At 43.9% G+C, this 26281-nt stretch overlaps 1 protein-coding gene across 1 annotated transcript in view; it reads left to right on the top strand.

The window, feature by feature from the left end:
* Nucleotides 1-14899, top strand: part of LOC147674001 (uncharacterized) — a 124399-nt gene extending 109500 nt beyond the window's left edge. The window contains exons 7-8 of the mRNA XM_086945088.1: nucleotides 5980-6205; nucleotides 13318-14899. Of these exons, the coding sequence (XP_086801214.1) occupies nucleotides 5980-6205; nucleotides 13318-13856 (765 nt within the window). The 3' untranslated portion in view covers nucleotides 13857-14899. The remainder of the gene's footprint in view (nucleotides 1-5979; nucleotides 6206-13317) is intronic.
* Nucleotides 14900-26281: the final 11382 nt, after the last annotated feature.

The raw sequence follows: 26281 nt of genomic DNA, 5'->3' as shown, positions 1-26281 counted from the left end.
ATCCTAAATACAAATCCAGAGGACAGGAGGATAATATTCTAGATAGGGACCGCTTAGTAATCCAATTCCACCCTCCTCAGGGCTCTGTATGAAAAGAATCTACAGTAGTCGTCTTGACTATAGAAGAGATCTCTTACATGATGCTATCAAAATAAAATATTTTTGATGTGTGGGTCATCACAGTTGGTTGACCACAGAAGTGTTATTCAACCATTCTCCTCAAGATCATCTGAAAGTTGACCTACTTAATCCTCTATTGCAACAAAATCCACAAATGTTAAAGATGGCATGTCTAAAGTTACATATGCCAATGTCCCTGACTTGACCAGCTAAAAAAAACGAATTATGCCTATTTCAATTCTTTGGGATGAATTACACTGGGGACACCTCAAACTAGGACAAGAGGAGCAAGGATAGTGTGCCCCGGGAGATTGGAGGTGGCTTGTGACTGCTTTATTGGTACACAGAAATATACAATGGTTAAGACCGAACACATGGTGGCTATGCCTGATGTCTGCAAATCCATCCCCTGTTTACGGCAGTAAATGTCCAACACAATGTTACTAGTAACAATCATATGTCCGTTTTTAAAAAAAAATGTTATGGAAGTGCTTAAGTGGTGCTAGCACCTAGCCACCTCCAGTGCAAATAAACTGCACTACATGGCAGTGCAGAGTAATGTCAAACCACGAACATGGTACCAAAGCTCATACAATCCAGTTTTCATTCCTTAATCTTTTCCTTCTCTAGTTCCCAGTTGTTAATGGGTAATCCAGTCCTGCCAAGTGTCACGCAACAGGTGTGACGGTCACGCATTTCAGAGCGGTGATCCGCATCACCGCACTGAAATGCATTGTCACGCATTTCGACTTGTGCCAGGCTCGCCAGCGGCGCTCCTGTGCCCGGGCTCTCAGTGTTCTGAGAGAGGTGCTGCCAGCCGCCCGAGTGCCTAAACAGTTAACTGAGAGGCTCTGCTGCAGCGCTCAGCGGCACGCTACAATGTATCAAGTCTCTCTGCCAGCAGCTGCCTGTGCTGTCCGACTAAGTTCCTGTTGCCCAGAAACTGTAAACATAATGCGCAAACAAATGGTGCAGGCGGCGCCGGCGCGGCTACTCAGACTCTGTCCTAGTCTGCTGCAGGGGGGCCGGGCTGCCCTCTGAGTCGTAATACTCGGCTGTCAATCACCGCACCGGGGGGGCCGGGATTAATCCGGATGTGCCGATTAGCGCGAGTGCAGGCTGCGCGGCACGAGACGCTCATGCTCTCTGAGCGCCATCATGGCCTTGCGCGGCGCCCCGCAGCGCTTTGACACTGCAGCTCGTACCTTGCCCCAAGCCCACCTCTGGCAGCTGAGCTCCTCAGGTCAGCAGAGCACCCCGGCGGCAGCGACAGACTCACTGCTGCTCTGGCCAAGCTGCGCCCAGGCCCGAGGTCGGAGGACTGCGGAGCGTGGCCCGGGCTCGGGGTGACGGGGGGCCGCAGCCCGGCAGCGGCTGAGGAGTGACAGTGTCTGTCGGGATGAAGCAGCAGGCACAGCTGGCAGGCAGACTCGTCAGAGTGGGCAGTGTGGAACCACATCATGGCTGGATGGGCACAGCAGCAGCTGAGCAAGTCACTTAGTAAGTGTATCAGTCACTGACTGTCACTGTTTTATTTATTTTTTATGTTATGCACTTTGCAGCGCTGCGTCACGCAGACAACTTACCCCAGGTGTCAGAGACCGCTTCAACAACAGACAGAGACAACTCTGTAGTACTGAGGAGAAACTAGTTATGAGGCAAATTAATTACACAAAAAGCTTAAGCAAACGTGTTACATAAGCATAAGTGACCATCGTGAGCAAACGAGATAGCACAAACGCTGCATTACAGGAAAGTGGAATGATGACGCGTGCAAGTAAGTTATACAAGCATGCAAAGTTAGTAACAAGTAGACTAGAGCCTATAATAGTGCAATAAATGGCAGACACTCAAACACAAGAACAAACGTAACGTTACATCGTAGGCAATGGTGGCACTGTCTGGTGCAAGTGTGACAGCAAACAAAATGTAGGAGGTAGCAACCATGTTAAGAGAAAAGTGGCACTCAGCAGCAAGAGCTAAGAGCTGTTTGTTAACTTCTATGTAGCCGCTTACCTCCCATGACATGCATTTATTTTAAAAAAAAGGCAGAAAGCCTAGGCTGCGAATGTAGTAGGAACAGTAGTTTTCAAAGAAATTGGGTACCGGTAGGCCAGCCAGAAGGTGAGACACTCACTGTCACACAGCAGCTCCTACGCAGAGAGGTAAGCACTGAGCATTCAGCATTATTACAGCCCATCCCCTTGGACCTTCTCGGATGAGCACTGCGTCAGGTATTCTACTTGCCTGGCTGTAGCACCACCGTGACCTTTACTAACATGATGCAGTGAAACAATAATTTCACATAATAAAAAGCATCGATCTGCAGGGCTGCTCTGTCTGATCATCCTTCTGGAGTCAGAGAGCCTGCTGCCCCTGGTTTAGTCTGACCTAATACCTCTGCAGCACGTGTTATCACAGCAGCTGCTCTGAGTGTCATCTAGGGCTGTGAATAGTAGGTATTATCAAGTCCGAAGTCGGGTCAGTGCATGAACATTTACACTCTGTGTTCTTCACAGTGTCTTTTTTTCTGATTTGTGAAGTGGCCTGCCCGAAACACACTGAGTCACACAGACCGAGACCTGTGTTGTTGACTTCAGTGTGGCTCCTCTCTGCTCACACATCCTGTTGAGTTGGGGCCTGGACGGTCCGAGAGACCTGCCACAACATGAGACTCAGACTCGAAGCCCAGGCCAGGGGTCCCCATCTTGTTGCTAAGCAATGGGCCGGCTGCCTCGTGATCATTACAAGGCAAGCTGAGGAGAGGCAGAGCTGAGCCCCAGTGATGTCACCAGCCCCTACCAGCACCTTTTCCCTTTTTAGGCCAGGCAATGTGCAAGATGGCCAGCCCGGTTGCTTTCGGTTCAGCCTGCGCCTCATGATCATCCACGACGGTTACAGGAGGGAGCAATAGGATTAGTCTCCTTCCATTGCTGGTGCTCTGCAACAGTTTCAAGAAGTTCTTGGAGTTTCTTATTGCTCAGTTGGCTGTAATTTCTGATATTTATAAGTTTCACTCGCCTTAATTGCATGATTTTTGCTCGCGAGAAAGTGTCACTCATAGTCGTTGAAATGTCACTCATAATTTCACTCAAATTTTTAAAATGTCACACATGGCAATCTGAAACCTTGGCAGCTATGGTAATTCCAGTCCAAGCACGAACAGTACACTGTTCTCTTTTAATTCAGGAATAGATCCCAGTACATCATTGTCAAACATAGACGCAGCCAACATGTGTTTCGTCCTCCTGGACTTTGCAAGGCTAAGTTGATTTCTGAACTTTCAAAACATGTTGTAAGCTTAACAAGATCCAATGTATGGACTTTTTAGTGTTGTTGTGCCAGTACAAGAAGAACGTCGTTATGCGACCCTCCCGATAGCAATTGTATCCACCTTCAAGCTTGGAAAACATATACTCGATTGAGGATTCCCGGTAGGTATTCCAATTCCCACATTCCCAATACAGTCAGAATCCACCGTATTGTGGATTTGCAGGACCCTGATAAGCCTGCAGTACTCTGTAAACGGATCCAAAAACGCAGCTCTTTTCTACCTTTGATTTTCTGCCAAAATTGGAGGTAAACCAATATGCTATGTTATGTAAAGCGCTCTGATACCCGATCCGGGTCAAGTTCTACATAACACTCTGTAAAAAAAAAAAAAAAAGCAAGAATGCTGGCTTTGTCACAACCAAAAGAGAGCCTTCGCCTAGATGGTCTGCCTTATTCAACGAGTGCGCACTGTGGTCACAAAACGCCTTTAACCAACACAGCATACACACATGCGCACAAGCCATCATATTCTGTCTGCAAGGAGATCCTCCTCAAGTGGCGACCAGAATTATGAAACATATTAATCCTGCTGATAGGCTATTCATTAGAGAAGCTGTTGTAACTTCCATCATACTGATGTTGATTTGTGACTAGGGATGAACTAACAAGCATCAGTAAACCCCAATTCCCCAGCAAATGGATGTTTTATCCTCTCCATCAAGAGTGCATATAGAGAAGCCTTTCTGGGCAACTGTAAAATGCATTTAACATAAACAGTCATTTAACAATACTTTTTGCACTTAGATTAGTGTTTTGCACAGTCTTCGTATGCATGTCAGGATTAGCCCTACACTTGATTTGAAAAGTTGTACCATACGTCTGTATGGACAATACTCGGCATCAATTTTAAGTAAGCCCACAGGTAGCCGTTGTCATCCCTCACGATCTTAAGCAATTTTTACATTCTAAACTCTGAAAGGAGGTGCACATTTTTTCTTCTTATATTATAGAGTGTTTTCAATTAAATAGTTTTAATTAACTGATAGCAAATAAACTACAATTCAACTTCTGTGTTTTTCATTTGGGTTCATTTTATGATGTTTTCTGAATAAAATGTAATTATATGTCTGTCTAGAAGAAAGCCATGCACTGGTAAATGTGAGGTAAAAGTAAAATTATTTTCAAGGCCTGCTGTTGATTAGGCCGCAACCATACTTCTTTTATTTCTAAATGGGGTTTTCCTTGGTTTGTTTCAATATTGCACTGCCATTTCCCTTGTTTGCAAAGTAAAGTGTGTCTAATGAATATTAATGATGATCTTGCTTTATGTTGCTCAGTTTCTACAATATTGATTGGTTGTTGCCATGTATCTTTGTTACTACAACCCTATTATCCCACTTAATGCCATGTCAAGTGGGTGTCTTTTCACTTTTTTGAAACTACAATATGTGCCCTTTTTGGGATGGGTGTCCGACTTTTCTTGCTTCCCAAACTGCCCAGTTTCCTCGTTAGATTGCTCATTACTTTTTGCTCGCTTCCATGTAGACAGACATGTAGACAGACTCCACCATGGTCTGTATATTTGATTTATGCTTAGACTTTTCCTTCCTTTCATACTGAGCAGTCTGTATGTTGGTATGTTCTCTGATTATATTTAGTCTCACCCTTGACTTGCGAACTGAGAAAATGTATGCTAGTTCTTTGCTGAACTGTATTTTGGGTTATATTAATTCCTTTATGTCATCACCTCTCGAAATTGGCTTTATTTTTAAGCATCATTGGTGCTGGTTTGAACCTAACTACTTTTTACCTTCTGTAATGATTCTTAATTTTGAATAAACCTTGATGGTTTTGAATTTGAATTTTGTTCTGCGAAAGGCTTTCTTTATTTGTTCAAGGGTCCCCGGACATTGGACTCGCACTGCCCCGATCATTGACTTCACATGTATTGGTGAAAGTGCTGACATGGGACTGTAGGATTGGCCTCAGACCAATGTATGTTTCCTGGGTATGTTGTGGTGTCAGGGATGGGGGAAGGGTGGTGTCTTCTGGGCTGTCCAGTGTTGTCTGGGAACCTCACAACAGAGAAGTGCGGCATCTCATATCCCATTAACTTCGTATAGCTACGTTTTTTGCTCCAGGAGAGCAATGATCCCTAGATAGTCGACAGAGGCCACTGGGAGAAATACCAGCTAAGCTCATTTAAAGAGCCGACCATCTTTTGTCAGACCAGAAACCGCCTCCCATCAGTCTATTTTCTAAAGACATTTGTATGTATTGCACCATAATCCTCTCAGATTGTGCTTTCTGATTTGTTACTGCTATAGCAATATGTTCTCTTTTCAAATAGAAACATTTGAATGGATTTCTTGCTCAAAGGGCATGCCCCACACTAAACCCGATATATATAGTGTGTTGGTATAATACTGTATGAATGCTAATCATGTGACTATTTTACAGTGAAATGCAAGGGCTGAAAAAACATGCATTTTTATTTTGAAATTGCAGACTCGTTCAGTGGTAATTGGCACAGTTATATAATTCTGCTGATTGACATGTAATTTTAGCTTTGTTTATTATTTCCAGGATACTCTAGTGGATGCAGATGTGGCTATCAATGCTATGATGTGGCAAAATGGTGGAATGTCTGGACTTGATCACTGGAACTTTGTAATGCATCCTGTTGATGCTGCGCTGACCTGTGATCCCTATGGCACCTATGTTCGGAAGTGGTGCCCAGAGCTGAATGGACTGGCAAATGAATATGTGCACCAGCCATGGAATTGTCCTCCGTCACTGCTTCGTAGAGCAGGTGGGAATGTCTAAATGTAGAGGTGTTCTAAAATTGGTTATTCACATGCACCAGTTCTAAATGTTTATAACACTTAAAGTGAATAATCAGATCTGAATATTTAAGCCAGTACAGATAACGATGTTCCATAAGCGATCAAGAGAGCATAGTATTTCCTCTGATTCCTAGCCTCTTCTTGATAAATGAGATTGGTAGAATATGTGATATATAAAACTGACTGAATTTACACGACTAGCCATGAATATATGAGTTTTTCAGACTGACAGTCACAAAAATAAATCTAATATCCAGCTCAGAGCCACTTTCAAAGCTTAGCTAAATAGTCAGTATTATTTGTGTGCATGAGGATTAGATTTCTGTGACTGAGATTTCTGCAATCCAGGTACACATTAGAACAAAGACAGCTTCAATAAAAGTCTAGTGGTCGGCTTGCGAAGGTAGTAGAGGACTATCTTACAGATTTAGAGAGAACCCGCATGCCTAACAAGGATTTCTATGCTCTCAGGAGAGCTGTCATGTAGGTGACTCCATTGAGAGCACTAATACTTTGCCAAGTAGGCACAACATTCAGTGCTTTTGTGCTATGCTTGAGAGCCTTTGTGCAATTACTGTACCAATGACCACCATATCACGCACGGAGGTCCTGGGCAGTGAAAACAAGTGACCTTCATCCCACCCTAAACAGGATTGGGTGACCACCGCTATGATAGGGTGGTCCTTTGGTGGATGGCCCGCCCGGGAAAGGGTATCTGTTAACCTCCCTAAATGGAGTGGGAGAACCACAGGTTTGTTGGAACTGTGTAACCCTCCTTCTATGGCAGACGCACAGTGAAGGCAAACTCAGATTTACCACACCAAATCATGACTAGCCTTGACTCCTTTGAACCTTGTTATGAATGACAGCACCATTGCAATTGTTAGTGGAGTTTATCGCACTCCATGGGTTGAATTATGTAAAATGGAACACTGACATTTTCTGAGCTGGGCGTACACCTAATAGGTGCACCCTACGCAGATATAACCTGCAGTGAGCAGCACCTCTGCTGTCCTAGATCCCAATTGTGCAAGTTGTGCCTGAGTCCAGAGTGTAGTTAGAGACAAGCTCTCGAGAATCTAGTAGGGGCAGAGAGGCTGCTTGGGGCTTTGTATGGCTTCTTTGGGCCAATGTGCACTTCCAGTCATCTGTTGGCCCCTACCTTTTGACCAGCAACTGCCCAGCTCTACCCTTTGCTACCCAATATCTGTACACTTTCACTGAGAGGTACTGATCTAGCTACCAGAAGGGTTAATTTGGTGAGAAGGTGAATGGTATAACCTTCACATTCCTGCCGTAACATCTCTGCACCCAATTCACAGTCTAACAGTACCTAATTTTCAAGCATTTTGAAGGCACTTTTTCTAAGTCACAAATATACACAGTTCCAACTCTAATTCCAATCGGTGCCGTTGAATTCCCAGGGATCTCCTGAGACCCCATAAGGAATGGTAGTCACATGCGAGCCTAGCACATTTATGGGGAGACCGTTCTGCCATAATTGGAGTTCCACCGCAGTAACACAAGTCAAAGTGAGAGATGTCGTGGAGAGTAAAAAGTATAGAGCCTACCAACGCCCATGAAAGAAGGAGGTTGAAAGGGTCTAATCTGCTTAAATTTAACAACCTAATTGAGCCCACTGCCTCTCAAGCTAGAGAACGCTCATAGCCTTTACCACAAAACCACAAGAATTACTTGAGGTGAATGCAGGGCGACAGTGAAAGTTAGCCCTTTCTACTGATACTCGCCTGGGAGAAGAGACATTGGAAACTGGGCGAATAAGATTGGTAGGCTCCAGAGCCTACAAATCCCAGGGTAAGGACTTGCCTCAGAGACAACACTACATTACTTCCACTTGTAAACCATAGGAGAAACCACAATAGTCCATTCAAGTTCTGCTAAAACACTTCTGGACTTTCCACGTGTGAATATGCAGACCGAAAGGTTTGACCACAGCATGGAGGTCAGACCTTCCTCTCCTAAACTTGCGATAACGGATCCAATGACCACTAATGAGTGGCACTACCTATTAAAATGTTTGCGATGCTTGCAGCAGGAAAACCTCAGTGAGGGGAATGCCAAGTGCGAGAGAAAGGATCTAAATGTAAGAGAAAAAGAGACTGTAGAGGGATAGCAAAAAGTCCTCTTCCTCAGACACCTACACCCTCGATTGACCAGGAGGAATACAACTCAGTGCAGAACAATGCTATGTCACTCCTACAACTCCACATAATTAGGTTAACAGAGGAAGCAAACCCACTCATGATGGCAAATTAGCTGAATCTTCAGCTGTAGCTGACCATCATAGACCTACATTGACTTCTGGGATACCTCAATTTCTAGTGACTGGAAAATTGCTCTCCTTTTCACGTCTCGAAAAATGAAGCTCCATTTCCAGCTTTATTGCAGCATTATATGGATTAAGCAGGCTTGGAGTGTTCACTCCCAAGAGATGCAGGAGATACAGGGCAAACCAAAATGCTGAAAGGGAAGCTGTATAACCAGAAGCCCCTTCTACTTGCTTTGGAATGGCATAAAGAGCAGGTTTCTATGTCAAATGCAAATATTTTGGGAAGGCGTATAGAAAACATTGTATTTGATTCCAGTGTGTTCCTGGAGAAGAATAATGTCAATACCACAAATCTGGTGCAGAACGCCCTGGCTCACCTTCAGTCAGTGTAGGCAATTACTGTGAGAAATCAGTGGGCTCACTACTAGCAAGCCTTTTATAAGCTGCCATGATCAAACTGGCACAGATATTGCTGTAAAATGTGACACTAATTCCTATTGCTGACAAAGCCAACCAGGAAATTAAATTAAAACAGGGGAAAGAAGAATTTGCTTTGGAGCATTACACCTTGCTTTGCCTAAAAAGGGAAAAAGTGGTGAAGTTTGAAATCAGCAGAACGCATCTACCTTCACAACAGTAAGTGTCTCATCAGAAGATTGAAGAAAATTGAGAATTTTCTAGGTGACTATGTTCGGCAACAAAAAAAACAATAGCGTATTGAAAGCCTCATGTAGTAATAAAAACAATAAACAGATGGATAAAGAAGTGGATGGAGATCGAAGAAGAGGACTGCACACAAAAAATCACATCAACAAACAACACCAATAGGGAGCACGCACTCTTTTAATAAATGCAGATGTCCGAAAGATATCTCTTCCTCTGGAAATGGAGATGGGAGTCCTCATATTCCCAGGATTTTGAGTAGGCTTCAAGCTTTAAACAAATCCGATTTAAGGAAAAGACAACAGCTGTCTTAGGCCTAGCTACTAAAGACCAACTGCAGTGACACCACCCAGTACCACAATTAAGGAAGGAAAATTAACTTCTAATGTTAGACTCTACGGGTGAGTCTAACTAGATGCAGTGTAATAAAGACTCGCAGATCAGATGGCCATCACTGATGAATGATGGAAGCTCCACTCTGCCATGGCCGCCTGTCAAACACCCACTGTCATGTGATCTGAGGAGGAGCAAGGTAATACCATGTGAGGACTTCTTCAGCCTGTTCAAACCTTCGTGGGTCCCGACAGGATACGATATACAACAATTTGTACCCAGTGCTTTGACTATATTGTCCACTGCGGATCTGAACGAATTAAACCATCATCAACACACGTTCCTAAGTACATTTTATAAAATCATTCCCCGCCCGCTATTCACTACGGGTGTCCTGTTAAGGACATGTAACACATATCCATACCCTATTCTTGACCACACTGGCTAAGTTATGAATTAATGTAGTAAAGAGTACCATACAAGCTTATGAACACAACCCCACTGCATCATGGCCACCTTGTTAACCACACCGGTCATGTGACATATATTTTCAGCCCAGTCATGCAACCACCTGACTCACTCTGCGCAATCATAAGCCGCAGCCGCCGGATCCCCAATCACCACCCGGATCCAGCGGCGAGGGGTAGGTGCCTCAGGAGTTTGCACGGAGCTAACAAGTAAGTGTACCAACCCTGTCCTCTTAAGGTTGCCTTAGAGAAGGCCGACCCGATTCCCTTGCGGGGTACTCTCCATCTTTTAAGTCCCGGGCCTTGCTTTAACATTGACTACGGAGTGACACGCCACCTCCAGGTAGTTTTTGCCATATTCACATAGCTGAATCTGCTGGCCCCATAGCAGTGAGTAATTACACTCGCTGTTACTGAGATACCGCTGGCCTAATTAGCAAGTTGGCATTCCCTCACGTAGGTCATGCGAACACTTGGGACCAATATGACAAGAGGGGCATAGTACTTAGAAGGGACACGCTGCCCTTAGGTAATACTGGGAATGCGCGATACAGTGGTGTCATTAGAGGTATGACACACAGGCGTTTTAAACACAAGGGATATGATTAAATACCCAAATCAACTCATAACCTTCCGCTGACCTAGCAGCGATATTGTAAGTTCAGGGAGGTGCGCACCAGGATTACCACCACCTACACGAGTGGGGGCCCTTGTAAACGTGGGGCACTACCACCAAGGGAAGGCCTGCCGCTCTGTCAGATCTACTTTTACTCACAGAGCCTATTACAGGGGCGTCAGCCACCCCCATTCATGGCACCGCTGTCATACAATCACAGCCTGCTGCACACACCATATGTGACAAGCGTGTAACTGTGGTTTCCTCCCATGACCAGCCACATGTTGGATGACACAACCCGATGATTAACCCGCCGGATACTGTTGTTGTCCGTGTACTAAACCGATTAGGTGAGTTAGATACCATATTGTTGCTGCTGCACTTACTATTATTTTTAATTAAGAGCTTCTAATTCCAGTTTTCCACAGGAGCATGCCCACAATGTTGCTCACTGAGGAATTGCATGAACACCAGTTCATTGGTTTTAACTCACATGCTAGTTGCACTATTCTAGCATGACACAAGGAATGTGCAGAGTCACCTGATGTTTTATTTCCAACCTGTTGTGATTTGCTCCTTTCTCTCCCAAACCAGGTAGATGCAGCTCAACACAGGTATAATACAGGAAACACAATTTTTCTGTTAATAAATCCACTTGAATGTATACTCAACATTAGATACTAGTTAGAACACACTAACGTAGACAGTCGAAACTTTAGATATATTCTTTATTTTAGGTCCTGAAGAATCGCTAGTAACTGCACATAAGTGAGAAACATGTCGACCGATTAGAGCACTAACTGAATCGTGATTCGTAATTGGAAGCATAACATTCCAGCGAGTACCGGTCAGTCTTATTTTTAATTAGAGCAAGGGACCCCCAGAATAAATTTGTTCCTGGTACTCCTAGCTTTATTTTAACCCACACTAACACGTTTACGCTCTTCTGGCCCCACACCCACACTTCACATAACGGCAGTTGGATAGAAGATCTCCTATAAATAGCCCCTCTTTGAGTTGTCGGCCGTTGGGTATTGCACCGCCGACCCAACGAAGAGCAGCCCAGATGATGAAGCATGACACCTGAAAGGGTGTGTGAGGGCATTACATCCAACAAAATGGATGCCCAACTATAGTACTCTGAGTTCCTACAACATCCTACACACTACAGTGACACGTACATTCCTGAAACTCGAGGAACAGCCCAGCATTCTTTGTTTTCACTCAGTTCAGCTGGCCAACAAGTTTTGAAGATGTTATATAGTAGTCTTCATTATAAGCATAGCAGCACCAACCGATCTAGAATCATAGGACTCCCTAAGAAGCAAAGTGTTTGCTATCATGTAAACTTGGAGCAGTGACAGTTATGCACAAAAACCTATGATTTATTAAACGAATGTGCAAGGAGAGACATAGGTGTAAGGAGTCATCTGCATTGGAAGAGGCAGGTGCTCTATAGTAAACTTCATTTTTGAAAAGAAATCCACTGGCCACACCTCCAAAAGAAAGTATGCATCCTACAACTAACAGATTATGAAAATAAAATTAATAGCAAAGAGGCATACTTCGTCAGAAGAGCATAGTAAAAGGAGGCAAATAAGGCACACCCACACTCTGAAAGAAGGCATCAAAGGTTTCCTATAAAATCCTTGCAAGGTACAATAAATGCACATGCCAATACAGTGGGCAGAACACGTTTAAGCCCAGATACAAACAGCCTGCCTGTAAAAACTTTAAATAGTAGTAAAACAGTTGTCATCTTGCACATTGACATCGTTCTTAATGGTTTTGTCAAAGCTATGTTTGCTTTGGTCTGAACGTACATTGACATTGTTCTTATTGGCAATAACAATATTATCATACAAGCATGGATTATGACATACATTAGTATCATTATTGCTGATGTCGGCGCTGGTGTGCGGGCACAAGTTACGGTATACATTGACATTGCATTGACAGGCATTGTCACAGTTATGTGGGCACAGGCTGTGGCATGCGATCACATTGCATTTACTGATGCTGCAGGAGTCGGGCCTGCGCACATCATGACATTCATTGACATTTTATTCACCCATCCCAACATGTGGCTGAGTACTATCCTAGCCTCTCATCTGGCTCATCGCTGATCCTGACTGTTTGTAGTACTTAACCTCTATTAACAATATTGAAGATGAATCTATAGCAAACATCTAGAAATTATGGCACTCCATTTGTTCACTTCACACTACTCCACCCAACATATGTTCCACTAGATGGTACTTCAAGGTCTCCAAGAATGTCAGTTACATGTGGTTGCTCCCAGTATCCATCCTTTTCACCATTCATTTTTAGCTTCTGCATGTTGCTTCTTGGAGTCTAGCTCACAGATAAATGAATCCAGATCCTTCAGTATTGATGAGGCCCAACACTATAAGTCTGTTTTGTCAGCAGCAACAAATGACTAAAGGCATGCCTTCCCCTCCTACAGAACTGGATATCCACCTAAAAATTAACCAACCAAAACCTACATCTTCTTTTTTAACAAACCGCAAGACAAGCTCAGACCCCAGAAAAGATAACTGGCATGATTACATGCAACACATTTGGATAAGGTGGTACAGGACTAGAAATTCCAATTAAGCTTAAATTTGCTCCGATATCTCCACACTTTTTTCTTGTTGGTCTAGATGTATTCATCACTAATTAAAATATTTCTCTTTTCATTTCAAGGTGTGAATTTAGGGCAGAACTATCCTGAAAGGATAATTACAGATTTAGAAGAAAGGCGGGATCAGTCTTTGAGAGATGTGGTTGAAGTTCGGAAGAAGTATCCCGAATTTGTGGATGCTTTAACAGGCTGCGACATGGTTCAAGTTCCAGATCAGCTCCTTGCTATTACTTTGGGGAGACGTGATGCGGAAGGTGATGTGACCAGGAACCGTAAAGGAAACTTCTTGTTACCAGTCATCACACGAAAGGAATTTAAGTATAAAACGTTGGACTCAGATTCTAAAGACAACCCTTACAATACAGTTTTAAAAGGGTACGTCAGCCGTAAGCGAGATGAAACTATAGCATACATGAATGAAAGGCACTTCACTGCCAGCACGATCAATGAGGGCGCTTTGAGACATGAGCGGCAACAAAGAACTAGCAGACTCCTGGAGGGCCTTCCACAACCCAAGGAGCCTCAGAACAAAAGCAGGAGAACTCCAAGACAGGATCCATTCACAGTAGTGCCCCCTGCTTTCTTTCACCTTGCCAATTGAACTGCATCTAGTCAGCCACCTGACTTTGTGGAAAATGTTACTGAAAAGATAACCTGCATAGCACATGTATTGTAAACTATTACTTCTGTAAACCAAAGATATCATACAGACATATCAATACAGCCATAGAATCCACCTCATAAGCTATTTTTGTGCATCTAAATACATTTTACATTTTTAAAACATGCAGTTATGAATCTAGTAGTAGCCTAATTGACAGAACATGGATTTGAAGAATGTTAAGGTCATAAAATAAACTAGGGTGTAAAATAAGTACTCCAGAATGCTGACATTTACAGGTTTAGAGGAGATAATATAGACGTTACATTGGGCGTGGTTTTGTAAATTACAGAAGGAGATGATGGACTTTTCAGACGCTCGCCCCCAGTCACAGATATGGGTTGAATCCATCATCATTCTTTAGCTCACTGCACCACCTCAGATCAGACCCAGCTATATGCAAATCAGTCTTGACCTTGTGCTTCATGGGAACAGTCCAGCCCGAACTTCCAAGCTGGGGTGGCAAAGTGAGCTAAAGATCGATGATGGATTCAACCCAGATCTGTGACTGGGAGTGAGTGTCTGAAAAGTTTCAGCACTCCGTCCATCATCTCCTTGTGTTTGCTTTGTAAATTACAGGTCATATTGCACATCAGGATCTGGATAGAATAGGAAATCTACTAATATCCTAGAACAGTGATTTTTAATCTGTGGTCCAGAACCCCAGTGGAGTTTTGGAAGCGTACTTAGGGGGTTAAACAAAATAGCATTAACAGAATAATAAACTGTATATAAGTAAAAATCCAAATGTAAACTTTTTGATTTTAAAACGTTCTATATATGTGAAGTAATTTGAAACTGGAGACAAAAAAATAAGTTGGTATCCTTAGCTTAATTTGTAGGAGCAGCACCAGTGCATCAGGGAGAACGTAGCATGGACGATGAGTGACCTTAATTGAATTTAGAAATGGGGCCCACCTCAAAATAAAAACTCAGATTTTTTTAATATATTTGTGAATTAAATAAAAATATTTTATAATGTGTGCCTTTGTTTGAAAGCTTGCTCTGTATGTGTGTATATTTTGTGGTTCAAATCATTGGCATTGCTTAGGCCTTCGTCCCTTGTGTTTAGTAATAACTAAGTAGGGGTCCCTGGATTCCAATAATGAATCTGTGTGGGGGCGGCTCCAGTTTCCAGCAATGACTCAGTGGGGGGCCCTAGATTCCAGTAGTGATTGAGAGGGTCCACAAAACTGAAAAGGTTAAGAATCACTGTCCTAGATTTCCTAAAGTACGCCTCGTGACTTTGTAATTTGTAATATGTTCTAAACCATAAATGAAATGTACAAGAGCATATTTTTTACTTTTTCACAAAGGACCTTATGAATTGAGCCTAAAGATCCATGTCACCCCAAAAAAATGTATACTTTAGACACGTGAATAGTAAGTGTTTTATGCTGTACAAGATAACATTGACGTAGTCTTTGTAAAGTAAAAAAAAAAAAGAGTACATTTCACCAAGCTTTGACAGAAAAATCAGTCTCGCTCTGCCAGTGCGGTCAAGTCACCACTGTTTACTGTGTCCACTGTTTTTAAAATTGTGCCGTCAATAGCAAAGCCAATAGAGGAAACTGACCCATTAGGAAGTATTTTTTCTATACTTCCAAGAAGCCCATCACTTTGCAAGTAGATGAAACGAAGCAGCCTTCTTTAAAGTTGGAAAGCCATGTTCAAATATTTTTTATGCTTCCAAGGAGGCAGTAATGTCGCATGTATATGCTAATTGTCAGCTATGTTGAAAGTACAGAAAAAAAACGTTCATCCATTTTGGAACTTTTTTTGTTACGCATTCAAGGTGGCAATCCGGTAGCATCAAGCCAAGTTTTGTCATACAAGACATCTTGGTGATATACAAAGTACACTTGCATGATGGTTGGCCGTCGATAGTGGCTTTGCCAGCGCCAGCATAATTGTCAAAAGCTTATGGCAGTTCAAAAGCCACTAGTAGCGAGAGGCGGGCAGCTGGGGAGGGAGGGAGCGTGCAAAACTGAGGTTAATCAGTCAGTGTAAGAAAGAAGAGAGAAAAAAACATGACTAGAAGGCGAGGAGAGAGAAATAGAGAAGTGAGGGAAATAGCACACGTGCTCCATTGATCAAGAAAGAGGCAGGACATGCATTCACACAGTCAAGTCACATGTAGTGCTAAAAAAGAGGAAGGTAAAAAAATGTATAGTTCCCTGGCATCAGAAGTGGTAGGATACACTCAACTAATCAAAAATAAGGAACAAATCTAAATACAACAGCGGCCCACTGCAAATAAATAGGGAGCGAATCTCTAATCGGGCACAACAAGGTGAAATAGACCAAGAACTCATCCACACATGAGCAAACAAGACGCCCATTCTATGAAGTGTGAAGTATGGGTTGGTGGTTCCAAGATGGCGGACTGAAGACGCCGCTGAGTAGTAGTGGCTAGTGGGAGCTCCCCGCTCCTACCCGAAATTGCGTGATTTCTTACTCTCAGATACACCATGGTCCCTCAACCAGCCCGGGATTCTGAGAGCACTTGAAAACTAACAAAGTAGCAATTTCTCATAATTTGCGGAGGCTGCAGCTACATTGTGTCTCCGGTGAAGCGAAGCGAAGTGACGACAAGCGAGGCTGGAGGCTGTAGGGAAATTGACAGATGCTTTCATAGAGCGAACGGAGGGAGCGGCGATTACGGCTGCGAGGCCACTAAGGATTTATCTAGACTACGAACACTACAGAAACTAACTGTGAGCATAATTTATTTTGTCAAAACTCAAGACGGATGCAGAGGCTGTTACCTGCTTACCTGCTGCTTGCCCGGCATCGTTTCCCGCGGGTGGTCAGCGGCTCGGCCCTCAGCTGGTCTGGTCTTGGGCTGCGTTCCGGATCACAGGGGAGTGCAGACCTTGCACAAGTCGGTGGCTCGCAGATGGCTCCAAAAAAACCCGCCCAGATCGACGAGGACAAACAAACTTAATAACGAGGTAGTACCAACGGGTAATGGAACAATTGCAACAACCGCAGCACAAGTCCCCGCGACCCATGGAAAATCTAAAGAGGGGGGTCCCTTCACAGGAACCGCTACTGCTACCGCTGCTGCTATGGCAGGAGAACCTGCTTCACCTCCAGGTGGGGGGACTGGCGCAGCTATCCCTCCTACAGCTCCCATAGCGTATGGTAAGAAAGTCCTGAGGCCTCCGATCTTGCTTGTACCTCTGCCCTCACCTTCATCAGCCTCTGCTCCCACGATTGATTGCAATACTAAAAACGGCACAAACAATGTTACTAATGTTAAATCAATGAAAGGGGGAAAATGTGTAGTGGAGCTGGAGGCGAATCCAGTCAACTTGATTGTCCACACTGAAGCTACCTTAGAGAGCTCACCGGGTGGGGTTCTACAGAAGATCCAGCAGTAGCAGTTACTACGGGAGTCCACTCTGTTGACTGTTCCAGTGAAGATCTCTCCCCGGAGGGTGGACCACTTGATGTCTCACCGGTTAAAAGAGCAGAGGCAAATAACTCTTCAAACAGAAGACTTTATACAGAGGAGGAGAACGCGTCCGAGGGTATAGCAGAGGGTATAGCCGAGGGTGAAATCTCTAATGACTAATTCGAGGATTTAAGGGCGGTGGGCTCCCCTTCAGACACAGCTAAATACCTTTCGAATAGGAGGGACAAGGCTAAGTCCAAATCCAAAGCAAAGGGCAAGAAGGGGAAAACCATGGGACTAGTAGTAAGCTTAAACCCACCGACAAGGAAAAACCTGCTGGGCGAGAAAAGCCCCCTCAGAAAATGGATCCAGGCCAAGGGGTTGGTGAAGAGCATGACACTTAGGCTCTCTGGTACAAGCCCTTCTGATCCTGATGGTATTGATCCCTCTGCATTGTTATCAGAGGATCTTGTAAGCACAGCAGGTATCGCTCGACCGCCCTCAGCTAGATCAATCAGAGCAGTGGGTGCAACTAATTTGGTTGGGCCCCAGGACCTGGTTTCCGGAGAGAATGTTCCTACATGGGTCTCCCCAGTCACTGAAATCTCCCCCGACGACACCTCTATGGCTAACACCACCACTGCCATTATCTCTCCTGATCGGGCAAAATCACCAACAACTCTTTCTCCACCAACTTATATAACCCCTCAATGTATAAACAGTCCTAATGGACATTTAGAGCTAGAATCTCACGATTCTCCACTGGACATCATCTTACAGACTTTGACCGGTCATCGGAAAGAAGCGCAAAAACACTTTTTACAGTTGCAAGATGACAATACCAAGCTCCAGAGTGCTCTACTTGAGATTACATCTAAGATGGGAGGGGTAACTCAGGAAATAGAGGACTTGTAGCAGCGAGTGGTTCAGGTGGAGGAGGGTTCAGTTAGAACGGGTACAATGGTTATTCAACATGAATCTCAGCTTCTGGCTCTTCAACTGAAAGTTGAAGATTTGGAGAATCGCCAACGGCGATCTAATCTCAGGCTCTTTGGTATCCCAGAGGGAGTTAAAGGGGATGACCCAAGGGCATTTATGGTAGTCTTACTCCAGAAAGCTTTCACGGATCTCTCTGATTGGGATTGGGACTCCCAACTTCAGAGAGTTCACCGGTTACCACTTGTTCAGAGGAACAAGCATAATAAATTCCCTCGTCCATTTCTTATCCACTTTGGTAACTATTTGTTAAGGCAGGCAGTATCGTTAAAAGCTAGGCCGAATTTACCAGTCTCAGTAGGAAATCTATCCTTTTTTGTTAAATCGGATCTCAGTAAGGCTGCCATGAACAGGAGGTGGCAATTGCGTAAACTCATAGATCCGTTTAAGTCTCATGGTGGACAAGCTTTCCTACAGGAGCCTGCCCGCCTCAAGGTTATCAAAGGAGGTAGCACTCACTTTTTCACAGGCGTGAGGGAAGCTGAGAATCTTCTAGCTTCATTTTCTTAAATCTATGGAGAACTGAAAAGGATTCTGTAATAAAACACTTCACATTCAACTATTCACTTATTAATAGCATTCTTTTTCTCACCTCTTCTCTTCTCTCATCGAATCACGTACCTTTTTAGATACACGTAGAGTCTTTTAGCTCGGGTGGGGACAGGGGAGGAACCACTGGCTGCTCCTCAGGATGGCTGCCATTCCAGCGGCAGCGAATGTTCAGGGGGGGTTGCTCTTTCCCAAGAGGGGGGAGGGGTTTGAAGGGGTGGGGGCTCTGGGGGGATTGCGGGGGGGAGGTATTCTCTGGGAAAAGCAACTCTGGTAACGGAATTTTGGTATTATTTCAAGAGTACATTGTCTCTCATTTCAGCCTTACAGAATGACAAGATTTATCTGATTTTTCTTTTCAAATGGTGCGCATAAAATGCCTCGCATGGAATGTTGCAGGTTTAAATAGTAAAAATAAGAGAAGGTTGGTTTGGGAAGAATTAGCTCTCCATGACCCGAATATTGACTTTCTGTCTGAGATGCATATAGCCTATAAAGACAGGAAGTTACTTGGTCAATTGGGCTACGATGTGATTGTTTGCTCTACTATTAATGCCTCAATAAGAGGGGTCACCATCCTAAAAGACAAACGCTCTAAGATTGAGATATGTAGAACTGCTTGTGATAAGAATGGCAGATGGGCTTTGGTGCAAATACTAATTGAAAAATGTAAATTTGTTTTCTGTGTGGTCTATGGGTCAAATTTTGACGAAGCATTTATTTTTGATCAATTAAATATGGAACTACTACAGTGGGAAGGGGAATTAGTCATTATAGGTGACTTTAATTGTATAATGAATTACCAGATTGATACCACCAGGCACAATTCATTCCAACGTATGCGGAGAACCTGTTCCACCATATTAGAGTTAGGCTGTATTCACAATATCAAGGATGCGTGGCGCAGTGTTTTCCTCAATGGGCCAGGTTATACATACTACTCTGCTCCCCATAAACTCTGTTCACGGATTGACATGGTTTGGGCATCAGATAACCTACTGAAGGATAGTACTATAGAACTCTGCCCACGAATTAATTCCGACCATAATCCCATCTTATTTTCTTTTGACACCAAACAGAACCGCACAGCGCCCCGAGCCTTCTCCTTTCCCAGGCACCTGTGTACAAACACTTTATTCATTCCCAACTTAAACTGCATATTATAGACTGTATCGAGCTTAATCTTAATTCCACCACATGCCTTATTGTGTGGGATGCTTGTAAAGCAAGCATTCGGGGGTTCACGCAGCAGTTTCTCTACAGACAAAATGCTGAATGTCGCAGGAGAGATAAAATATGGGTTAACGATATTCTGACTGTAGAACTTCAAGTGGCTGATGCAATTTGTTGGTGCCCCGAAAATGTGACTGCACTAGGGCTACAACTAGGGTGCTTGAAGGCTAGACTGAAAACTATTTTTTTGGAAAGGAGCTGCTTAAATCTAAGCAAAACACGTCTCTCGCAATACGAGAGCGGGTACAAGGTCGGGAAATTGCTGGCCTATAAAATAGCGGATGAAAAAGCTAGTACTTTGATCAAATATATAAGCTGCCCTAAGAACACAATATGTGCTCAACCAGCTCAAATTCTGGGGCAATTTGCAATGTTTTATGAAAAACTGTATACCCCTGAAGTATGCCCCACCTCGGCAGCCATTCAAAAATATCTGGATTTTTTTGCAGGAGTATCTGAGCCCCTTGAATTGGAACAATTGTCTAATAATATCAGCCAACAGGAGATTAGACAGGCGATCTCCTCCTTACCATCCGGAATAGCCTCCGGTGAGGACGCAATACCAATAGAGATCTATAAAATATGCCTGGACGAACTGATTTCCCTTTTCCAACAAGTTATCAACTATATCGGTCACCACGGGAAAGCCCCCTGCTCTTGGAACAGGGTAAATCTTGTGTTCTTTCTGAAAAAAGGGAAACCACCTGATAATTGTGGCTCTTACCGGCCTATTTCATTGGTCAACGCTGACGCCAAAATATTTGCCAAGGTGTTAGCCACTCGGCTGGACCCGTATATACCAAAAATTGTCAGCCCGCATCAACATGGCTTCGTAATGGGCAGAGGCACCACGGCACGCATCAATATGGCAATAACTGCCTTTGACATTGCAGACAAGGAATCCACCCCACTCGGCATGATTTTGCTTGACGCAGAAAAAGTCTTTGAGCGAGTGTGGTGGGGGTACCTATGGCAGGTGATGACTAATCTTGGCTTCAGCTGTAAATTTCTGAAATGGACCCAATCCCTATATGATAACCCCACAGCTAAAATCAGTTACGCCAGTATCACATCAACTCAGTTTTTTATAGCCCAGGGCACCCGACAAGGAAACCCCCTATCACCGCTATTGTTTGCCCTATCAATTGAACCATTTCTTTTTGCTTTGCAATCTCAACCTTGTATTACTCCTTTCAGGTTTGGCCCCCATACATTAAAAATTACGGCTTATGCTGATGACATAGCTATTTATTCAACTGACATCATAGAAGCATTGAAGGGTATTACAGAGGAGGCTAATCGATTCGGAGATATCTCCGGGTACAAATTGAATTTAAACAAAACTCAAATTGTCTCGAATTATAAACCTGTATTGCCAACTGCAGGATTATGCCAGACTGCAACTTATTTGGGGTTTCAAATTACTGATAAAATTAAAATAAACTATGACGCCCTAGCCAAAACCACGGGTTTAATATTAAAAAAGTGGCACAAGATTCCCTTAAACATCATAGGCAGAATCAATCTGATCCGAATGATTATATTGCAAAATTTCTATATTTATTCCGCTCTATCCCTCTGGCTCTCAATAATAGTTTTTTTTAAATTGGATAGCAGCTTTATTTGGGGGTATCGTAAAGCTAGGCGCTCAGTGGCTCTATTAAAAAGGTCTCTAGATGTAGGGGCGCTAAACTTTCTGGACTTTGTTATATTTTTGGTCAACTTTTATAGAACGACTTTGACGCCTAATTAATATAGTGTCTGCAGATAACCAATTGTATTTCTTACCTTTATGTTAGACACGGACTCTGATATGTTTCTATGGAGGGTTAACGACCCCAATTACTTTAAAAGGGTCAGGTTTAAGACCTCTAGGGTCTTAGTTAAAATATGGTGGAACATCCTGGATTTCTGTCACACCTCTTTCTTTCACCCTAAATTACTATTATGGGGCAATCCGGGACTTCCGGAAATTTTTAGTATCGGCGCAATAAATATTTGGTCAGTACACGGCATAAGGACACTTGGGGACCTTTATGGAGCACACGGATTTCTGAGTTTTGACACATTAAAAATTCTCTATAAAGCAACCGACTGCATGAGATACAAATATATACAGATACACGACTTCCTCATTCGAAAGATGAAACTCCTTAATATCTCGGATTCAGATATTTGGGACTGTATATATTTACATAAAAAAGAAGGGGTTAATCAGTGCTGGATATAAATGCTTCAATACTTACCAAAGTACTGCATGTAATAAAATAGTGGAAAAATGGAGCAAAATGCTAGATAGTAACATTACCACTGCGATGATTAACACGTTACATAACATTAATAGCGCCGTCTCTTCATCTAGTCTAAGACTCCAGCAATTTAGAATGACTTGTAAGCTCTATCATACTCCAGAAAGAATTTCCAAATGGACTGGGAATCCATTATATAATAATGACCGAACTAAATGCCCCAAGTGCGCGTTAGTAGCAGCGGATTTGGTACATATGCTGTACTCATGCCCAATGTTAGTAGAATTCTGGAGAGTATTGGGTAAAATAATTAATCAAAAACTGAATTGCCTCTTTCCAATTACAGCTTCTTCAGTCTTACTAGATATTAACACCACTAACACCCCACACAAGGCTAGCATCACTATTATGCTGTCCTGCGCCAAACTCACAATCTCACGTGCCTGGATTTCCCCAAATCCCCCGATAATCATGGAGTGGTGGGCTTTGTTCAACGATATTCTCGGTATGGAATCTTCTTTAGCCAGACTTAGGGGTACGAAGTCAATATTGAGGTTTGAAAGGATCTGGGGATCTCTCAATATTTGATGGCTATCTGCTTGTCGGAACTCACCCCTCGTCCCTTTTTTCTTTTCTCTCCTTTTATTTATTTCTTTTTTTCTTTCTTTTTTTCTTATCTGGAATGACTCTTTACCTGCAATGACTCATGTTATTTAAATTTACCACACATTATGCTCTGAATTACTTTGATAATGCTATTTTTGCAATGTTTATTCTGCTATCGCTGTATGATTTTTGTATATGTTATGGTCGTTTTGTAAATGTAAATGTTTTTCTGAGTTGCAATAAAAAAAAGAAGTGTGAAGTATTGGTTACAATGCTATGTGCTGCAAATAGACTGCAAAAGTGGGTAGTGTAAGTAGATCGCTTTCTAATGTTCAATAAATGAAAATCTCTGATCTTATTTTAGTATTTACTTAAGCGGCCTGTGAGAAGTTGGCCTGGTATAGGCTGTCCACTAGTTACGCGACCCCCAGATTGTCCTGAGGATGAACCTGTATTAATCATAGGTTCGAAACGTCGTCGACTGAACCACACTATATGCAGTTGAAATGTGTATATTGATTCCAGCAATAGTGTGTTTATAATATTGTCTGACTGTGAATTTACTACACAGACTGTTAAGTTGCCTTGTCTGTTTTTCCTTGTTAGTGTCTCAGTTGACATCGGCTGGTGTCCTGCTGTTAACACTTTTTATAAAGGTTTCTAAAATTTGTTTATTACAAAATAAATCTGTCCGGCTGGACTAAGAATATAGTGTCTATTTAGCCTATATTGATCTGACATCATTACCTTGTCTAGGGACCACTGTCCTGTTTATACACTAATTAAAGAGGGCACCTTGCACCAGTCCAAATAACCTTAGAAAGTGATCCAACTGGTAGCTGTGGAGAGCAGCCTTCAGGCTTAGTCTTGAAGGAATATTAAGCAGCTTGTTTTACCGGAATGCAGCCTTAAAGTATTGCCTAAATGAAAGGAGAACCACATAGTAGTTATAAATATATGCATTTATTAATATTACACTAGTACGATACAGTATCTCCTACACGAAGATAATTACAATGCACACAATACTTAAGCACAGAAATGACAGTAAATAGCACTAACACATAGTAGTCCCCAGGGGGGGAGCAAAGCAGATACTAAGAAATCAGTATAAGAACCACAACTTGAGTCAAGACAAAGTCGAGAGGACTTAGAATCACTGGGAGCCAAGGGACCACCATGAGTAAATAGGGACCCCATGGAGGACGGGTGCCGCGTGGGAACACAACCGCGTGCTCCGTACAATTCTATGGGAAAGTTGCGGTTGAAGTTTGAGAGTTTAAGGACCCTTCCCAGTGGACTTCGAGGAAACCCTGTGGAAGATAAGAGGTTGGAAAGCCACCCCATCCGTGGATACCAAGGTACCCAAGTTTTCTACCACAGGGAAGCAGAGTGCATAGGTCTGAAGTGGCATCTGACACTGCAGTCGAACCCAATGGAGGACTTTGAAGAAGAGCCGCTGCTGGCAGGAAGAAACCTGTCTGTTGGATTCCAAAGGTGGATTCTGGTGGACCTGAAAGCGGAGGGGACAGAGTCTGGGTCACTCAGGAGTGCCCAGGGGCTCGGTAGACTAATGCCCACCGATGTTGGGTGCTTTAGGTACATTGATGGGAGTCCTGGACTCTACAGCTACAGGGACCAGGAGATGTCGAGGACGACCAGGAGCCGGATACAAGCTGTCCCACAAAGGATGTCGCGTGCTGAGGGGTCGGTGTCTGGCGGAAGCACCAACAATGTTTTGCAACGGCAACCCACCCATGCAGAAGGTCAAGGATGTGTGCGGTTCGGACCAGCAAGGTCCAGGAGACTCACCAAACACAGGGGGAGTCAGGGCAAGCCTGGAGCAATCAGGGGTGCCCAAGAAAAGCAAATATGACTCTGAAATGAACCCACAGGCAAGAGGCACAGGAGTCGCGAGAGGACCTTGAGCGATTTCACCAAACAACAGCCCCACGGAGCACTCGCTGTGAGGAGCTCGAAGTTCTTGGTAGGCAATGGTGCCAGAGGTTGGGGCTACTCTGAGCCAAATGCACTTGTACAGGAAACACCAACAAGCATATGCACTTGAAAATGTACAGGGGTTCTGGTATTGCAGCCCTCACGAGGGATTCTGACCTCAAACTTGGAGGGACGGTAGCTTGGGGCTCAAGGGACGTAGAAACCCACCTCCTGTGTTGCTGAAGCCTTTGAAGTCCATAAGAGCTCCGGGTCAGCAGACCGGACAGCAGTGTTGCGGTGCCTGCGAATGCAGGGGAGTGACTCCTTCACACCAAGGGAGATATCTTCGGTTGTCCTTGATACTTCACAGGTCCTGCACGGATCCTGTATGGTGCATGGCACATGCCATGCTTCAGACTGAGAGGGAGACGTAATCAGGCCCAAACGAAGTCCAGCAAAGTCCAGAGTGTCCAGACAGTCGAAGTTCAGTGCTTTCTGGTTCAGAATCTTGCCACATTGAATCTGAGGTCCTACAGCCAGGTAAGCCATTAAGTACCCACAGAAGGGGCTACTTGGGTTTTGTGCACAATACCCCAAAAGAAGGACGTAGATATGTGGCAATAGCTTTGATGCTAGCAAAAAAGGGAAATAGCTATTCACTGTGGCAGCAAACCTCTCCCATCTCTAAAATGTTGAATTGCCAGCTTAATATTCTGCAGCACCAGTAGTGACATATACGTTCAACTTCAACCACCTACCTCACGCTGGCGTGACATCTGATAGTGACTACTAGCCGCAGATTCCTTTACGTAGAATATTCCCCAGGCGAGAGACTGGATTCGGAAACTTTTTGCCACAGCATCCCTGGGCGCCGGGGGCGCGGCGACACCATGTGACGCATACGTGATGTCAGCGAGGTCACATAAGACCCACCCCACCCCGGCACGCCTACGTCCGTTTTTTCCTTTTCCGCTTGCAACGTGGATCCGGTCCTTGCTACGGGTCTGTTTGGGTCCCTTTTTTATTCCCATTGTCTCTTCTTTTGGTGGAACAGTGCGCGAATACCTTCGGGCTTCAAGACTTGCACGTCGCGTGGGCGTCTTATGTCAGCGACGGACCCTCACCTCATTTGTATGTGGTGTTTGGGGGAGGATCACGGCACCACTGACTGTGAGGCGTGTCAACAGTTGAAGCCAAAGTCGGGGAGGGAGCGCCGGATGAAATCACTCTCGGCGTGTCGCTCTAGGTCGACGTCCTCCCCTCGATCAGCTTCGGCGCACGGCTTCAGATACGGCCGTGGTCGTCATCCTTGCCCATCTCCGATGTCACGTGAGGATCGCTCCCCGGTGAGTAAGTGTCGCAGTTTGTCCCCAGGGGCTGGTTTCAGGCCTGCC

Source organism: Lissotriton vulgaris, chromosome 12, assembly GCF_964263255.1.
Source record: "Lissotriton vulgaris chromosome 12, aLisVul1.2, whole genome shotgun sequence".
Classification (NCBI taxonomy): Eukaryota; Metazoa; Chordata; class Amphibia; order Caudata; family Salamandridae; genus Lissotriton; species Lissotriton vulgaris.
The sequence above is the reverse complement of the archived record's forward strand: the minus strand, read 5'-3'. Positions and strand labels throughout refer to the sequence as shown.